The following is a 15,980-nucleotide window of genomic DNA, read 5'->3' on the forward strand; positions in this document are numbered from 1 at the left end:
AGAGTTCCTCTGTCCAATGTTTGTGTTATTTTGCCCATCTTAATCTTTTCTTTAATATTGGCCAGTCTGAGATATGGCTTTTCCTTTGCAACTCTGCCTAGAAGGCCAGAAAGTTACCAGATTTTTTCAACCCATTACATGATACACTATCTATATCATATTATGCTAATATCTTTCGAGTAGAAGTGTTCACCGCCAGGTCCAGGTTGGCTCCAGCCTCCACCAGTATCTGGACTAGAGCCTCGTCTCCACACGAACATGCGTACATCAGAGGGGTCATTCCCTGTAGGTCAGAGAACACACATCTTACTCTGAACAGTCTCTACACTCTCTAACATACAATCAGAAGACTGACACGCCTCTTTTACCTTCCCTGTCAAAACCTGTCAGTCTTATGTCTGAATATGTATATATCCTACCCCTCTCCCCAACTCCTGCCTCTATCCCCACCATGTATCTCCTATTCCCTATCCCCAGTCCTACCTGGTCATCCATAGTGTTAACCCCTGATGGTCCCAGTAGCTGTGTGGCCTGACCAATCAGGTCCGCTCTGCCACAGGTCAGCATGCGGAAGCCCAGATCCAGCTGAAGCTTCTCTGTGGCAGCCTTAGAGTCCAGACGCCTAAATGAGCTGGAACAACACTCAGGCCTGGGAGAGAGGGAGAGACAAGAGGATAAGGAGAGAGAGAGAGAGCGAGAGAGAGAGAGAGAGAGAGAGAGAGAGAGAGAGAGAGAGAGAGAGAGAGAGAGAGAGAGAGTGAGAGAGGGAGAGAGAGAGAGAGAGAGAGAGAGGCTACAATGAAAACTTCTAACATGCATAACTCTTCAATAATGACAGTAGGCCTACTGTTTCACAAGTCAACAGTATGGTTCAGCATCTTTCTATTGCATGTTACAGTAATATACACTCACTGGCCAGTTTATTAGGTACATGTACACCCGTTCACGAAAATCGATCGCTCCTACAGACAGTAAGTCACGTGGCTGTGGCTTGCTATATAAAGCGGGCAGACAGGCATTGACACGTTCAGTTACTGTTCAATTTAGCATCTGAGTGGGCAAAACGAGTGACCCAAGCGAAAAGGGCGAAAAACAAAAAACATCCAGTCAGTGGCAGTTATGTGGGCGAAGTCCGCCTGTTGATGAGAGAGGTCGAAGGAGAATGGCAAGAATCGTGCAAGCTAACAGGTGGGCCACAAACAGACAAATAACGGAGCAGTACAACAGTGGTGTGCAGAACAGCATCTCGGAACTCACAACTCGTTGATCCGTGTCACGGATGGGCTATTGCAACAGATGGGTTCCACTCCTATCAGCTAAAACAAGAAGTAGCGGCTCAGTGGGCACGTGGTCACCAACACTGGACAATTGAGGAGTGGAAAAACATCACCTGGAACATGACAGCGAGTTCAGTTTACTTCAGTGGCCTGCGCAGTCCCCAGACCTCAACCCAATAAAGCATTTTTTGGATGAGATGGAACGGGCTGTTCGCAGAGTTAATGTACCACCGTCCAATCTGCAGCAACGTGATGCCATTGTGTCAGCATTGACCAACATCCTTGTGGAACGTTTTCAACACCTTGTAGAATGCCCCTAAGAATTCAGGCTGTTATGGAGGCAAAGGGGATTCCGACCCGGTACTAGATGGGTGGGTGTACCTTATAAACTGGCTGGTGAGTGTATGTCATTAAACATGCAAGTGTATGTCATTAAACATGCAATGCTCAGTGTGTTTTCTACCTCAGCTGTCTGGGCTCACAGTCCAGTCCTGGGAGGAGCTGTCTGGCGGTCTGTCTGACATCATCGCTGTCCACCAATAGGCTGCGGCGGTGCTCCGCGTGCACCACGGCAACCCGTATCCACTCCATCAGAGGGGGAAGGAGCATAAACAGTCTGGGGGGAGGAGCAAAGATTCAAGCAATGAAGTTATATAATTGATTAACTTTCCTCAATGACTCAAAAACCTCACAAGGCCTTCAAATCTGGCATAAAGGACCAATTCCTCAACCTTTGGTACAATAAAGACTACTTAACCTTTTCCTGCAGTGGCCTAAAACAGGTTCACGCAGGGTGTTTTTCTTAATGTGTGTTGATGTAGCAACCTCCCATAAATTTTGCCCCAATTGAGAAAAAGGGAACCCTTTCACTGTTAACAAAGGACTGTAAAGAGAACACTGTTTCCCTGATGTGACGCTTGTTTTAGAACATGTGGTCTCTTCACCTCCCCAGAGCACAGAGGCTGGTCGTTATGGCAGAGATCTGTTTATAATGTCTAGATTCTCACGTCTCCGCCCTAACAATGGGAGCCGTTGTCCCAAAGGCAGAAAAGCAGGCGACAAGCTTAGGTCCAAAATAAGCCCATAGAAAGACATTGGGCTTATTTTGGACAGATTTTGGCGAGTGAAACCTCTCGCTTCACCTCTTCCTCTCTGGTTATGGTTACTGAGATCACAGGCCTCAACAGAGACACAGAGCCGAGTCTAACTGGAAGCTAACGGGTTAATGGGGCCTGTGATTATAATTGGTACCAGGTGGAGGGAAACAATATCTCTGTGTGCCTAAGAATACAAGAAGGCACATGCACACGCACACACACAGCACTCACGCGCAAACACACACACACACACACAGCCCTTACCTCTCTCTGCTCAGGGCCATCCTGGGGGGCTCTAGATTTGGGTTCTCCAGGGATTCCATCTGTGGGCTAGACAGGAAGTAGTAGAGGGTACGCATGGCATCGGGCGCCCAGAATACTGGATGCTGACTCGCTGGGCAAATAGGGCTGAGGGAGTGGCTAACTGCGCGTAGGCGCTGTATGTGGTGCATGGACCGTGACACCAGGTCACCTGAGAGGAAACAGTCACACACGCATTTAGTATCACACACATCATCATCTGATACAAATCCATAAAACCTCAGCTATGCATGCTCTGTTAAGACCTGTAGTTGTAGCATGATGTACTGCAGTACCCACAATGCAATGTATACACTATTGGTTTCCTTACCAATGCATTTGTAATGCAAAGCTGTGGGACTTTCAACTTCTGTCAGTACACTTAATAGACAGAGCCACATTGTACGTTTTCCCCTACAGTGTCTCAGATATCACAGGTAGCAGCTGGATGTATCGTTAGTCTTACGTCAATCAATTCTGTGTCTTATTATATCTCTTTACAGATGAGACAGTGGGAACGGTTCAATGATCGAGTCTCCGATAAAACTCATTAGAAGGCAAGTTTGGGAGCAGAGTTGGGTTAAGCTGGGCTCAACGGCACGTCCTTCCTGGTCGACCCTTAAATCAGGAATAGTCGTCCTCGGCTGTAGCTATCGCAGTCCCTTATCCCGCAACATGTGTGGAAGGCATTAGAAAGAAGAGACGCTAGGTTTTAAACGTAGCAACCAGAGAGCAGTGAGAGAATCTGCTCATGTGAAAGAGATTATAATCTTAAAACGACAACTCCTTTTTTAATGATGCTAAGACTCCTGAAGTAGCCACAGTGTCTGTCAAAGTATATGCAGGTTTTGGTTCATATTTACAGTTCATATTTACAGTATGTACTGTATATCCATATGGCTAGATATACTAGACTATGTGTAATCTCTAGTGATGGCAATAAGCACCACAATTATGATTTATTTTATGGTGAAACAAACTGTATGTTCTCCCATTTAATTAATGCGCTTGGGCTCCAAAAATGAACAAGTGTGTGCACTGTTTCGCTAGGTGCTACTCCCAAGATGAACAGAGAAGAAAGAACCAACATGGAATTTGTTTGGTTTGTGGAAACAGGGGAGTGTGTGTGCGTGTGTTTGGGGTGTGTGTGTGAGGGGCGGGGCAGGGAGAGCAAGGGGGTCTATAACACCCTGTGGCTGACATGAAAGTGCCCTTGTGTTTTGGGAACACACAGTAGTCTGTTATATAGCCTAATGTTTCTGTGGATACGACATCCCTGTCTGAATCTAATGAAGGGACCCTAGAGACAGACCAAGGGTCAGATTTCTTTTTTTTAAAGACAGTGAACAGGGTTAACTTTATTATGCTATCGTCAGACCTGAGACCAGTGTTGTTATCTACACCAACATCGTCTGTCTGTCATCCTTTCTACCAATGCTAGCTTTGACATAATCCGTAAAGCTGTGTTTCCTGACCAGTCCCTACTAGATTGTGGATAAAGAGTTAGACCGGGATTCAAATCAATCCCGCTGTTGTCGACAATGCGCCATTGAAAGATCATTTCCGATTGAGCCGACATACGTTTACCATGAATGTGGTCTCTGCGAGCACTGGAACATTGCCTTTACAAGGAGCATTGTCAACAAAGCATGATGGGATTGAATCCCGGCCTTAGTTGTTGGCTAGAAACGTTTTTTTGTCTATTTGAGAGGCTTTAGCTAGGTGAGGCACAGCACTTTAAAATGTTTCGGGGACGACTGACTTACAGAACGTGTACGTAAGTTCACATTCTAAAAGAATTACATGAGACAAATGGACAGTCGGATGGATTCAAAACACTGTTCAGTGCTGCCCTACTTAGGCGCCCGCGTTTTAATGAAGATGAACAACAGAAGAACAAGAGGGACTGGGGATGTTGGAGTTGACAGCTGGTACCTCTCTAAATGTGAAAGATGGCCCTCTACTCAGAATAAGGTTGAACGTGGTCAGCAGGAGTCTGTGCCTGCAACTGTCTCTTTCTCCCGACTAGATGAGGCTGACGAATCACATTGCATAAGGACCAGATAGTTCCTCGCTGGCTAGGATTAAAGCGAGAGGAGGATGTGAGTGTTTGAGAAAGAGTGTGTGAAAGAGGGAATCTTTGAATGTAAAATGAAGAGGGTATGTGATACGTTTGAGAGTGTTTGAGTGAGGGTGAAGCTTGAGAATGTGACACAGACAAAGACACACACACACACACACTCACTGAGTTCTGTGATGCTGCCCACGCATGTGGCCAGAAGGGACTGTTCCAAGGTACGTAGCTCCAGGTGGGCGTAGGCATCCTCCCTGCTCTCCATTGGTGCCCGGGAATCCTTTGTGTATGGACTGACATGGGCTGGCAGGGATAGCTCACCTGTACATACAAAAGGGTACACGCAAAAATGTTTTTGTTGTTGTTTTTTTATATATAAAAAGGTAGAAGACATCAGGAACATTTACTCATAATGAGTTAGTAAATCCCTCAAAGATCTCAAGCTATTTAAGCATTAATGTAGTGTTTCAACTCACACTAACGCTGTCAGTATCTGCCACCATGGCTCGGCATCTGCACAGAAACAACCAGGACCACAGACGGACTATATAAAACGTTTACGTTGGAGGTGAAGGTTGAATGCACTACTAGTTACCAGGACAGTTCTGTAACCAGGGAGAATAATGAGGGGATCATATCGGATTTAGTTTGGTTATGAACTAAGATTAACTCTGAGAGAGAAAAGACTGAGGAGACATGGGGTGAGGGTAAATGTTTAGTTACATACCACCTCTCTCTGTACTCTTTTACAAGCTCTTAATCTCTCTCTCTCTCTCCCTCTCTCTCTCTCTCTATATATATATATATATATATATATATATATATATATATATATATATATATATATATATATATATATATATATATACTCCCACCTTTAAAATTAGAATTTAGCCTTTCATTTAAACCTTCAGGAAATGAGACAGGTAATGCCTTGACGCATGTGATCACATCATTACCATACCCCAAATAAAATTGGATTCTCGTCTGTAGGGTGCACTCTTAGGGAAAAAAAAGGTTCTACCTAGATCCAAAAAAGGTTATCCTATGGGAACAGCCAAAGAACTCTTTTGGAACCCTTTTATTCTAAGAGTGTAGTAACAGAGTAGTAATGGAACGTTCAACCATTTACTGCCCTGACCAAAAGGGGTTTTAACTAATCTATTGCTTTCTCCCACAGAGAATTACAGCCCTACAAGCCACAAAGTCAGCAATCTGGACAGTATATGACACACACCCACTCCCAAATAGAATCACCCCTTACAGGGAGGTTTCCTAGAAACACAAATATAAAACACGCATGCGCACACGCACACACACATACTCCCACACAGCCAAACACACACACACACATGCACACACAAACACAATGTGTGAGATGGGTTTTTGCTGACACTCTTGTATTTTACACAATGGAAAAGGCACCAAAAGCCTAAAGCCAAGCTACGATAGCTCTGCTCTCTACAGGCTTAGTATGCAAAGTTCCCTCCCCCAAGCCACTAGTCTTACTCAGCTATTTATATGAGTGTGGGAGAGGGCTGTGTATGACGTATTGATGATGAATGACTAATGGCACCCTATTCTCTATAAAGTGTACTACATTTGACCAGAGCGCTATGGGCCCTAGTCAAAGGTTGTGCACTATAAAGTGAATAAGGGGCCATTTGGGATGCACCTTAGGAGAGCATTCAGAGTGATCCTGATGAACTGAACCCACAACCACTGTCCACACTCCGCCCCATACTAAGTGGATAAGCCATACACATAGACAGACACACAGTCACACACACCATTACACAGTCACACCCCACCTATCTTCCCTCACACCACGGTCCCCACACTGGCAAACCTCAAAACGAATCATGTATAATCAGTGACTCTACACACAGCCTCAGACTCACCACCAGCAATAAGTCTGCTCTGAGATATGTGTGTATATTTTTGTGTGTATTGTGTATGTTAAGTGTGTGAGAGGAGTTACTCTGTAACTTTTATCGAACACAACTGGAAGCTTTCATTTGGATGAAAGAAATCCAATATTTATAACGGGACTATTGGTAGCAATTGTAAAGCACACCAAAAATGAATTGTTCGGTTCACAAACTAAGCTTAAGCCACAAACAAAGATAAACTGTCCGTAACTCCCAAGTGGGTCTCAATCCAACTGACTTAGTCCAGGTGTTCTAAAAAAGACTTATCTTGGTTTGAAATAAATATTTTCTTGGTTGTCGAAGCATAATGAAATATAATCCTTTAGGATAACTTACATTGATTAACCCTAGCTACTTTGTTAGGGAAAAAAAGTCATGTGTGCCATCTGAACAAGTATTTGTTAATTATAGTCCATTCATTCACAACAAGAGACCAGTCTTCAGGGGGTACAAAGCACAACTGAGTGTTTTCCAAACCCTACCTGTGCTTGCTAACTCCCCAAGGCTACGGCTACTGTGTGTGTGAACACAAGCCATGCTTACTTGCCTAATCATGAGTGATTACGTTATTTCCTTTACCTCCCTCCTCCTGTGTGTGTGTGTGTGTGTGTGTGTGTGTGTGTGTGTGTGTGTGTGTGTGTGTGTGTGTGTGTGTTTGTGTGTGCGTGCGTGCGTGCGTGCGTGCGTGTGTGTGTGTGAAAACAGAGGCACAGTCACCTTTCTGTGACACACAACATGTCCTTTCTGTGGCAGGGCATAATGCCATGACTGTTTGGTCAGACTAAAACAGCAGTATGGATAGAGGGGAGACATAGGGACCAATCCTACCCTGAGTTACACATATGCTACCCAAATTTTACTGAAACCCCCTTTTGACACAAGCGCATGATTTACCAGATGTCCTGCACATTTCTTAAAATGCATTAGCTCAAAGGGGTTATGCAGTAATGGTAAAATAACCTTTAATTCTTTACTATTTAAAAAGTAAGAGTGTAGAATAAGAGAAAAAGGCAGCGAAATGCAGAGAGGGCATAAAGGGAGAGAGTGAGAGAGCGTTAGAATGCTGGTTAGAGTGGAAGGAACCTGTTGGATATGGACACAGGGCTCAGGGGTCAGTCTGCATGTCCTGGCTTGGTGTTGACATCTGACATCTATGGTCGTTAGGATCATTTGCCTTACAAAAGCACAGTAAGGGTGTTTCAATCGTGTAACAGACACTAGGCACTATGATGGGCTTGTAATCAATCATATAACAGTAGGGTTAAATGTGATCTGAGGTTGCTGCCTACAGGTTCATGGAAATTCTTGGTTACCCACCGTGGCAGCTGAGAGTGCCTGGAACCCGGAATCACTGTCCGACATGTCATTGCACGGAGTATCGGAGGAATTAAAACCTCTTGAAGCTAGGGGGCACTATTTTTATGTTTGGAAAAATAACGTTCCCAAAGTAAACGGCCTATTTCTCTGGACCAGATGCTAGAATATGCATATAATTGACAGATTAGGATAGAAAACACTCTAAAGTTTCCAAAACTGTCAAAATATTGTCTGTGAGTATAACAGAACTGATATTGCAGGCGAAACCCTGAGAAAAATCAAACCAGGAAGTGGCTTCTATTTTGAAAACTACATGTTCCATAGCCTCCCATTGTTCCATTTAAAGGGATTTCAACCAGATTCCTTTTTTGCTATCGCTTCCTCAAGGTGTCAACAGTCTTCAGACAGTTTCAGGATTTTATTTTGAAGAATGAGCATGAACGACCACATTGCGTAAGTGGATAGGTGGGGGCTCTCAGAGTGAATTGTGAGCAAAAGAGAAAGGCGGCCATTGTTACTCCCAGTCCTAGTGAAAAGTCAACTCTCCCGGTTGATATATTATCGAATAGATATTTGAAAAACACCCTGAGAATTGATTATAAAAAACATCTGACATGTTTCTGTGGACATTATGGATATCATTTGGAATTTTTGTCTGCGTTGTCATGACCGCTCTTTCCGGTGGATTCCTGGGCATAACGCACCAAACTAACGGAGGTATTTGGATATAAAAAATATCTTTATGGAACAAAAGGAACATTTGTTGTCTAACTGGGAGTCTCGTGAGTGAAAACATCCGAAGATCATCAAAGGTAAACGATTAATTTGATTGCTTTTCTGATTTTCGTGACCAAGTTACCTGATGCTAAGTGTACTTATTGTTTTGTCGAGCGATCGATAAACTTACACAAACACTTGTATTGCTTTCGCTGTAAAGCATAATTTCTAAATCTGAGACGACAGGTGGATTAACAAAAGGCTAAGATGTGTTTTGCAATATTGCACTTGTGATTTCATGAATATGAATATTTTCTAGTAATATTATTTGACTGTGGCGCTATGCTATTCAGCGTTGCTGATGACAATTATCCCGCATCCAGTATGGGTGGTTCAGAGAGGTTAAAGGATGAGCTTGCCTTGACCATTTGGATTGATGGGCGACTACGGGAACGAAGTAAGAAGATTCGATTTCACTTGCCCGCCCAAGGATTCCACCTCGTCTCCAAGGCATCCCGGAAGTCCACGACAGCTCTGTTGCCGTGAGAATACAAGGCTACCCGAGTTCCCTTGAGAGTCTCCGAAGTCTGCCTATTCACCTCTTCCCGAGCCAATGCAACTAGGCAGAGCTAGCCTGTCTCCAGCCGAACGGCTATACAGGCTTCACACTAAGAGTTTCCTATATTGAGGGACTACTGGTAATTTCGTCTCCAACTGTCCACTAAAAGACCAGGCTCACCGGTAGGAGCGAGTACTCTGGTGGGCCATACGGAGAACTTTTCCTCTCCCCTTACTCGCACCCATTTTCATGCAATTTTGCTGTTAGGGAACCAGTCGAAATCTCTCCGGGTACTCATTGACTTTGGGGCCGATGAAAGCTTTATGGATGCTACCCTGGCGTCCGAGCTGGGTATCCCCACTCAGCCCCTCTCCATTCCCATGGACATTAGAGCCCTGGACATGTGCTCTATATGCCGGGTCACCCACAATACCACCCCCATTTACCTCTGTGTGACATGGAACCACAGCGAGACGATCAAATTCCTGGTCATTAAGTCAGTCATCAGTTTCCCATGGTATTTGGTTTCTCTTGGCTCCAGTGACAAAATCCCCTTATTGACTGGTCATGGGCTGGAGACCGTTCTGCCATGCTCATTGACTGAAGTCAGTGCAGCCTGCCCAGGTAGTCTTCCTGGGAGCTCGGAAGTTGTCCCGGACATCTCCACTATTCCCGAGTACCAGTTCCTCTGGGAGGTGTTCAGTAAGGCCCAGGCCACTTCGCTTCCGCCCTACTGACCCTGACTGTGGGATTGACCTTCTCCCAGGCACCACTCCTCCCGGGGACGACTGTACTCTCTGTCAGGTCCGGAGACTAAGGCTATGGAGACCTACATTGAGGACTGCCTAGCTGCAGGGTTCATCCATTCTTCTGCCTCCCCCGCATGCCCAGGGTTCTTCTTTGTGGAGAAGAAGGACAAAACCCTGTGCCCGTGCATCTACTGGGGCCTCAAAGACATCACAGTGAAGAACCGCTACCGACTTCCACTCATCTCCTCGGCCTTCGAGCCGGTCCAGGTGGCCACCGTGTTCTCCAAGCTGGACCAACGGAACCTGATGCGGATACGGGAAGGGGACAAGTGGAAGACTGCCTTCAACATGGCCAGCGGTCACTACGTGGACCTGGTCATGCCATTTTGCCTTACCAACGTCCCATCTGTGTACCAGGCTCTGGTTAACTTCTTGGATATAGGGGGCGCTCTTTTAATTTTTGGATAAAAAAGTTCCCATTTTAAACAAGATATTTTGTCACGAAAAGATGCTCGACTATGCATATAATTGACAGCTTTGGAAAGAAAACACTCTGACGTTTCCAAATCTGCAACGATATTGTCAGTGAGTGCCACAGAACTGATGCTACAGGCGAAACCAAGATGAAATTTCAAACAGGAAGTACCCCAGATTTTGAAGGCGCTGTGTTTCAATGAGTCCTTATATGGCTGTGAATGGGTCACGAATGAGCTTAGACTTAGACTCCCCATAGTGTCGACAGCATTGTGACATATTTGTAGGCATATCATTGGAAGATTGACCATTTTACACTACATTTACCAGGTGGTCGCTTGGTGTCCTCCGTCGCAATTATTGCGTAATCTCCAGCTGCGTGTATTTTTCTGTTTGCTTCCGAGGAGAAACCCAACTGCCACAAATGATTTATCATCGAATAGATATGTGAAAACACCTTGAGGATTGATTCTAAACAACGTTTGCCATGTTTCTGTCGATATTATGGAGTTAATTTGGAAAAAAGTTTGCCGTTGTAATGACTGAATATTCAGGGTTTTTTCTTAGCCAAACGTGATGAACAAAACGGAGCGATTTCTCCTACACAAATAATCTTTTTGGAAAAAATGAACATTTGCTATCTAACTGAGAGTCTCCTCATTGAACACATCCGAAGTTCTTCAAAGGTAAATTATTTTATTTGAATGCTTTTCTTGTTTTTGTGAAAATGTTGCCTGCTGAATGCTAGGCTTAATGCTATGCTAGCTATCAATACTCTTACACAAATGCTTGTGTAGTTATGGTTGAAAAGCATATTTTGAAAATCTGAAATGACAGTGTTGTTAACAAAAGGCTAAGCTTGTGAGTGAATATATTTATTTCATTTCATTTGCGATTTTCATGAATAGTTAACGTTGCGTTATGGTAATGAGCTTGAGGCTATGATTATGCTCCCGGATACGGGTTTGCTCGACGCAAGAAGTTAATGATGTTCTCCCTGACATGTTGAACCAGGTTCGTCTTCGTATGACTCGACCAAGAGCACATGTTCCTGACAGGTTCTCCAACACCTCCTGGAGAACCAGCTTTTTATGAAAGCAGAGACGTGCGAATTCCATCACTCCACCATCCCCTTCCTGGGTTACATCATCGCTGCAGGGAGTGTACAGATGGATCCAGGGAAGGTGAGAGCGGTGATGGATTGGCCCCAGCCTACGTACAGGGTGCAGCTGAAACGTTTCCTGGGATTCGCCAACTTTTCTCGCCGCTTTATCCGGAGTTACTGCACCTTGGCTTCCCGTCTGTCTGCACTCACCCCTCCCAAGGTTCTGTTCACGTGGTCCCCAGCTGCTGACCGGGCCATCTGGGATCTCAAACACTGTTTCACCACAGATCCCATCTTGGTTCATCCTGACCTGTCCCACCAGTTCGTGGTGGAGGCCGATGCTTTGGATGTCGGAGTGGGGGCTGTCCTGACCCAGCGTTCTACCCTGGACCTCAAGTTACATCCCTGTGCCTTCTTCTCCCATCGCCTCAACGCCACGGAGAGGAACTACAATGTGGGGAATCGTGAGCTTCACGCGGTGAAGATGGCTTTGGAGGAGCGGAGGCACTGGCTGGAGGGGGCGGAACATCTGCTCATTGTGTGGACCGACCACAAAAACCTGGAATATCTCTGCACCGCCAAGCTTCTCAAATCCAGGAAAGCTGGGTGGGCCCTGTTTTTCGCCCGGTTCAACTTCTCCCTCTCATACCGACCGGGATCCAAGAATGTCAAGCTGGATGCGCTGTCAAGTCGCTATAGCCCCACGGCTATAACCTCGAAACCCGAGACCATTCTTCCCACCTCGTGCCTGGCGAGGGCAATCAGCTGGGGAATAGGGAAGCATGTTCGTGATGTGCAGCGTTTGTGATTGTCTCCATCCCCCTCCAGGTGTTACCCATCTTCCCCATTAGCCTCAGTGTATTTATGCCTGTGTTCTCTGTTTGTCTGTTGCCAGTATGTTTTGTTCGTCAACCCTATCAGGGTTTTTTTCCTTGCTCCTGTCTGTTTCTAGTTCCTGTTTTCTAGTTTTCCCGGTTTTGACCATTCTGCCTGCCCTGACCCTGAGCCTGCCTGCTATTCTGTACCTTATCACATCACACTGGATTATTGACCTCTGCCTGTCTAGACCCTGAGACTGCCTGCTGTTCTGTACCTTTTGGACTCTGATCTGGACTACCGACCTCCGCCTGCCCTTGGCCTGTCGTTTTGCCTGCCCCCTATTCTAGTAATACACTTGTGTTACTTCGACACAGTCTGCATCTGGGTCTTCCCTAAAACGTGATATAACTAGGAAGTTAAACTGTTTTCCGGATTAGACAAAAACAACATTTTCCCCGCCCAAAACCGAGACTGTGTGTGAAACACTAGCACTTAACTTTCTCTTCACACTGTGGACTCGTCCAACTTAAAGGACTAAATGATATAGCTTCCCAGTTAACACAAACCATGACCCTTTTCAAACAGAGTAGTAAAAACTATAAAGGGATAACCGCTACTCTGGAAGACAACGAGGCATACAAGATGATACATCTAGAGATGTTATGGTGCAGAGGCAGTATGAGCCTGCTGTTATAGAGATCTGAGAGGAGGAGGATGATGATGAGATACCAAGCTGTGTGTGTGGACAGCGCAGAGAAGAGAGAATGCTGAGAACAGACCCTTTCGTGAGAGGAAGCACCTTATCTGGTTTCACAGTGAGAATCGATTATGTTGGATTTACTGTCACAAAGTTTATGGGTTAGGTACTATCATTTGTCATGGTCATTTGATCATATTGAGTGTAGGTCAGATGTACTTAAAATTGAGAGTGGCACTCGGAGAAAGGAATATGAAGGGGGAGCGATAGAGACAGAGAGAGAGAGAGAGCGAGAGAGAGAGAGAATACTAGATATCCAGTTCCTTCCATCCTCTCCTAGACCTGTTCATGACTGTAGTAACAGCACCTGCCAATCTACCAATGTCAGCTTCACAGTAACATTAAACCGGACTCTTTCCCCCATAAATGCAATAATCAACACCTAGTGTGTGCTTTATTAACAGTTCCTTTAAGCTTTAGCATAACCCAGAGAGCCATAAACCTATGTCCCAGTATAAGAGCGGAATGCTGGACTCTAGCCGTGTATGTAGTGTTTAGAGCAGTGGTTCCTAACCAGGGGTAGGACCCCTGGGGGTACCTATCCACAGGGGGTACTTAAGAAGACTCATGAGACCATAGGCTTCCTGGTAAAAATGCACATGAGGGGATACTTCAGGGGTACTCCAGACAGTACCACACAGTAAAAATAAAAGTGTTAAGTTAACACCTATAGAGTTGAATTCAACACTGTTTCAGATAACATTTGGTCCAAGTCTACATAGTGTTAAAGTTACTCTACAGGTAGTGTCACATTTTCAGAGTTAATTTGACTCAAAATTGTGTTAAAATTCACACATGAATGTGTTTTATAAAACATTGGTTTAACATCAATATGCTATTACTCTATAATTAAGTAAATGTCAAAGTGAAAACTTTGCTATTAGTTGTTGACATTACTTACATGATTATTTGAGGATGTACATGAGCAATTGCGTTGACATGCAAGTCGAAATAATGATCATTCCGGCTGGAATGCACTTTTAACCAATCAGCATTCAGGATTAGACCCACCCGTTGTATAATGAATTCCAATAGGACCAGGGGTGCAACTTTCACTGGGGATGGGGGAGACATGACCCCCCCACATTCTGAAATAAAAATGTTGTCCCCCCAGTTTTGTCATTGCATTGTAATACAAAATCCAGCATCAGTGTGCTTTAGGACCATGTGGACGCCTCAGAGCGGTCGGATAAGATGTTTGGTGGTTTCAGCCAGCTGGATTTAGGACTGCGTGGACACCACAGAGCGTCCAGAGGCAGCTGTTGTCTGTGTGCTTTTTCTCAACGTTGTAAAAGCAAGCAGAGCATAAACTGGCTACTCTTTATTTGACTAATGTAGCTGGCAAGGTAACTGCTGTTTGACTCAACAGGAAAAATGTATTAATTCCTAGTGCTGAGCTAGTAGTGTAACTGACATGCAACATTAGCTAATGTCTCATCCCCACTCGACTGAAGTTCTGTCTGAAGTGAATGAACTAACTTCGGCCTAGTTATCTGTCAGGTAGCAGTATCTAACAGCTGTTGTGCGTATGGAAATGTTTTCTAGCTTTTGTTTAGTCCGGTTTCAACAGAAGTAAATTCACCTGGCTAGATTTCGCCAGTTGATGTACCATTAGATCAACTGATCCACTTTGGTATAGCAATGTAACGTTACCGATCTGTCAGTTTCCTTAGCTAATTCCCTACTTTTCACACTGACAGTAATAAACAGCTCTAGAAGCTTCACTGTTATGGTGCACAGTCAGTACACAACACTATTCTCATCATGTCTTAGCAGGATCAGATGGTGACAGGTGTCCCAGCAGGGTCAAACAGCCAGGGAAGACCAGTGTACGGAGCTCAGGTGAATTTTACAGTATATTATAACAATCAGTGAATGGATACAAAGTTCCATTTTTCTTTTACCCATTTTTTTCTTTCCCAATTTCGTGGTATCCAATTGGTAGTTACAGTCTTATCTCATCGCTCATCCAGGCTCTGTCACAGCCGGCCGCGACTGGGAGACCCATGGGGCGGCTCACAATTGACCCAGCGTCGTCCGGGTTAGGGGAGGGTTTGGCCGGCAGGGATGTCCTTGTCCCATCGCGCACTAGCGACTTCTGTTGTGGGCCGGGTGCAGTGCACGCTGACACGGTCGCCAGGTGTACGGTGTTTCCTCCGACACATTGGTGCGGCTGGCTTCCGGGTTAAGTGGGTATTGTGTCAAGAAGCAGTGCAGCTTGGTTGGGTTCTATTGACTTTATTATTGGATAATATAATGTATAAATGTACACCAAGGTAATTCTTTGTCATGTGTCATCTGAACAGTATCAAATGGTGACAGGCAGTTGAAGAGAACGTTGGCAGATGCAACACTTTATTCACTCTGTGTAGCAAACAGTGGACAAGCCAGATGCTTCAAAGATTTGAACTATTTTAAGGCAGTCTGACAAACCTCTAAAGTTGACCTCTAAACTGTATTAGCGGTTGATAGTGGCTTTTCTTGATGACACAAAATATGTAAAATAAAAATGTGAGGAAGACCTGGGAGAGACTCCTGATGAGGGTAATGAATGTATGTTAGAATGCCCAGTCATGTTCATATAATCTCAGACAGAAATTTCTGCAGTTTAAGGCCATCCGTAGAACATACTATATGCCAGTGAAACTGAATCATGCACTCAGAAATAATTCCTCCCTTGGAAGTGTAAAACACAAAAAGGGACATATTTCAATATGTTATGCTCTTGTGAAGGCTGGCTGGTTTAGGGGAGCAAAAGTATTGGGACAAATGAACTTGTATGTTTTTTCAAGTAGTAAAAAGTT

The 15,980-nt window shown here is 44.7% G+C and overlaps 1 protein-coding gene across 1 annotated transcript in view; it reads right to left on the reverse strand.

Annotated features, from left to right (window-relative positions):
- The window catches only part of LOC110526159 (ankyrin repeat and BTB/POZ domain-containing protein 2-like), a 29,300-nt gene that overhangs the window by 8,743 nt on the left and 4,577 nt on the right, over positions 1–15,980 (reverse strand). The window contains exons 2-6 of the mRNA XM_021606815.3: positions 4,920–5,069; positions 2,639–2,846; positions 1,741–1,893; positions 484–649; positions 194–283 (exon numbers count right to left, since the gene is read on the reverse strand). Of these exons, the coding sequence (XP_021462490.3) occupies positions 194–283; positions 484–649; positions 1,741–1,893; positions 2,639–2,846; positions 4,920–5,069 (767 nt within the window). The remainder of the gene's footprint in view (positions 1–193; positions 284–483; positions 650–1,740; positions 1,894–2,638; positions 2,847–4,919; positions 5,070–15,980) is intronic.

This window comes from Oncorhynchus mykiss, chromosome 6, assembly GCF_057628025.1.
Source record: "Oncorhynchus mykiss isolate SJ-2025 chromosome 6, ASM5762802v1, whole genome shotgun sequence".
Lineage (NCBI taxonomy): Eukaryota > Metazoa > Chordata > Actinopteri > Salmoniformes > Salmonidae > Oncorhynchus > Oncorhynchus mykiss.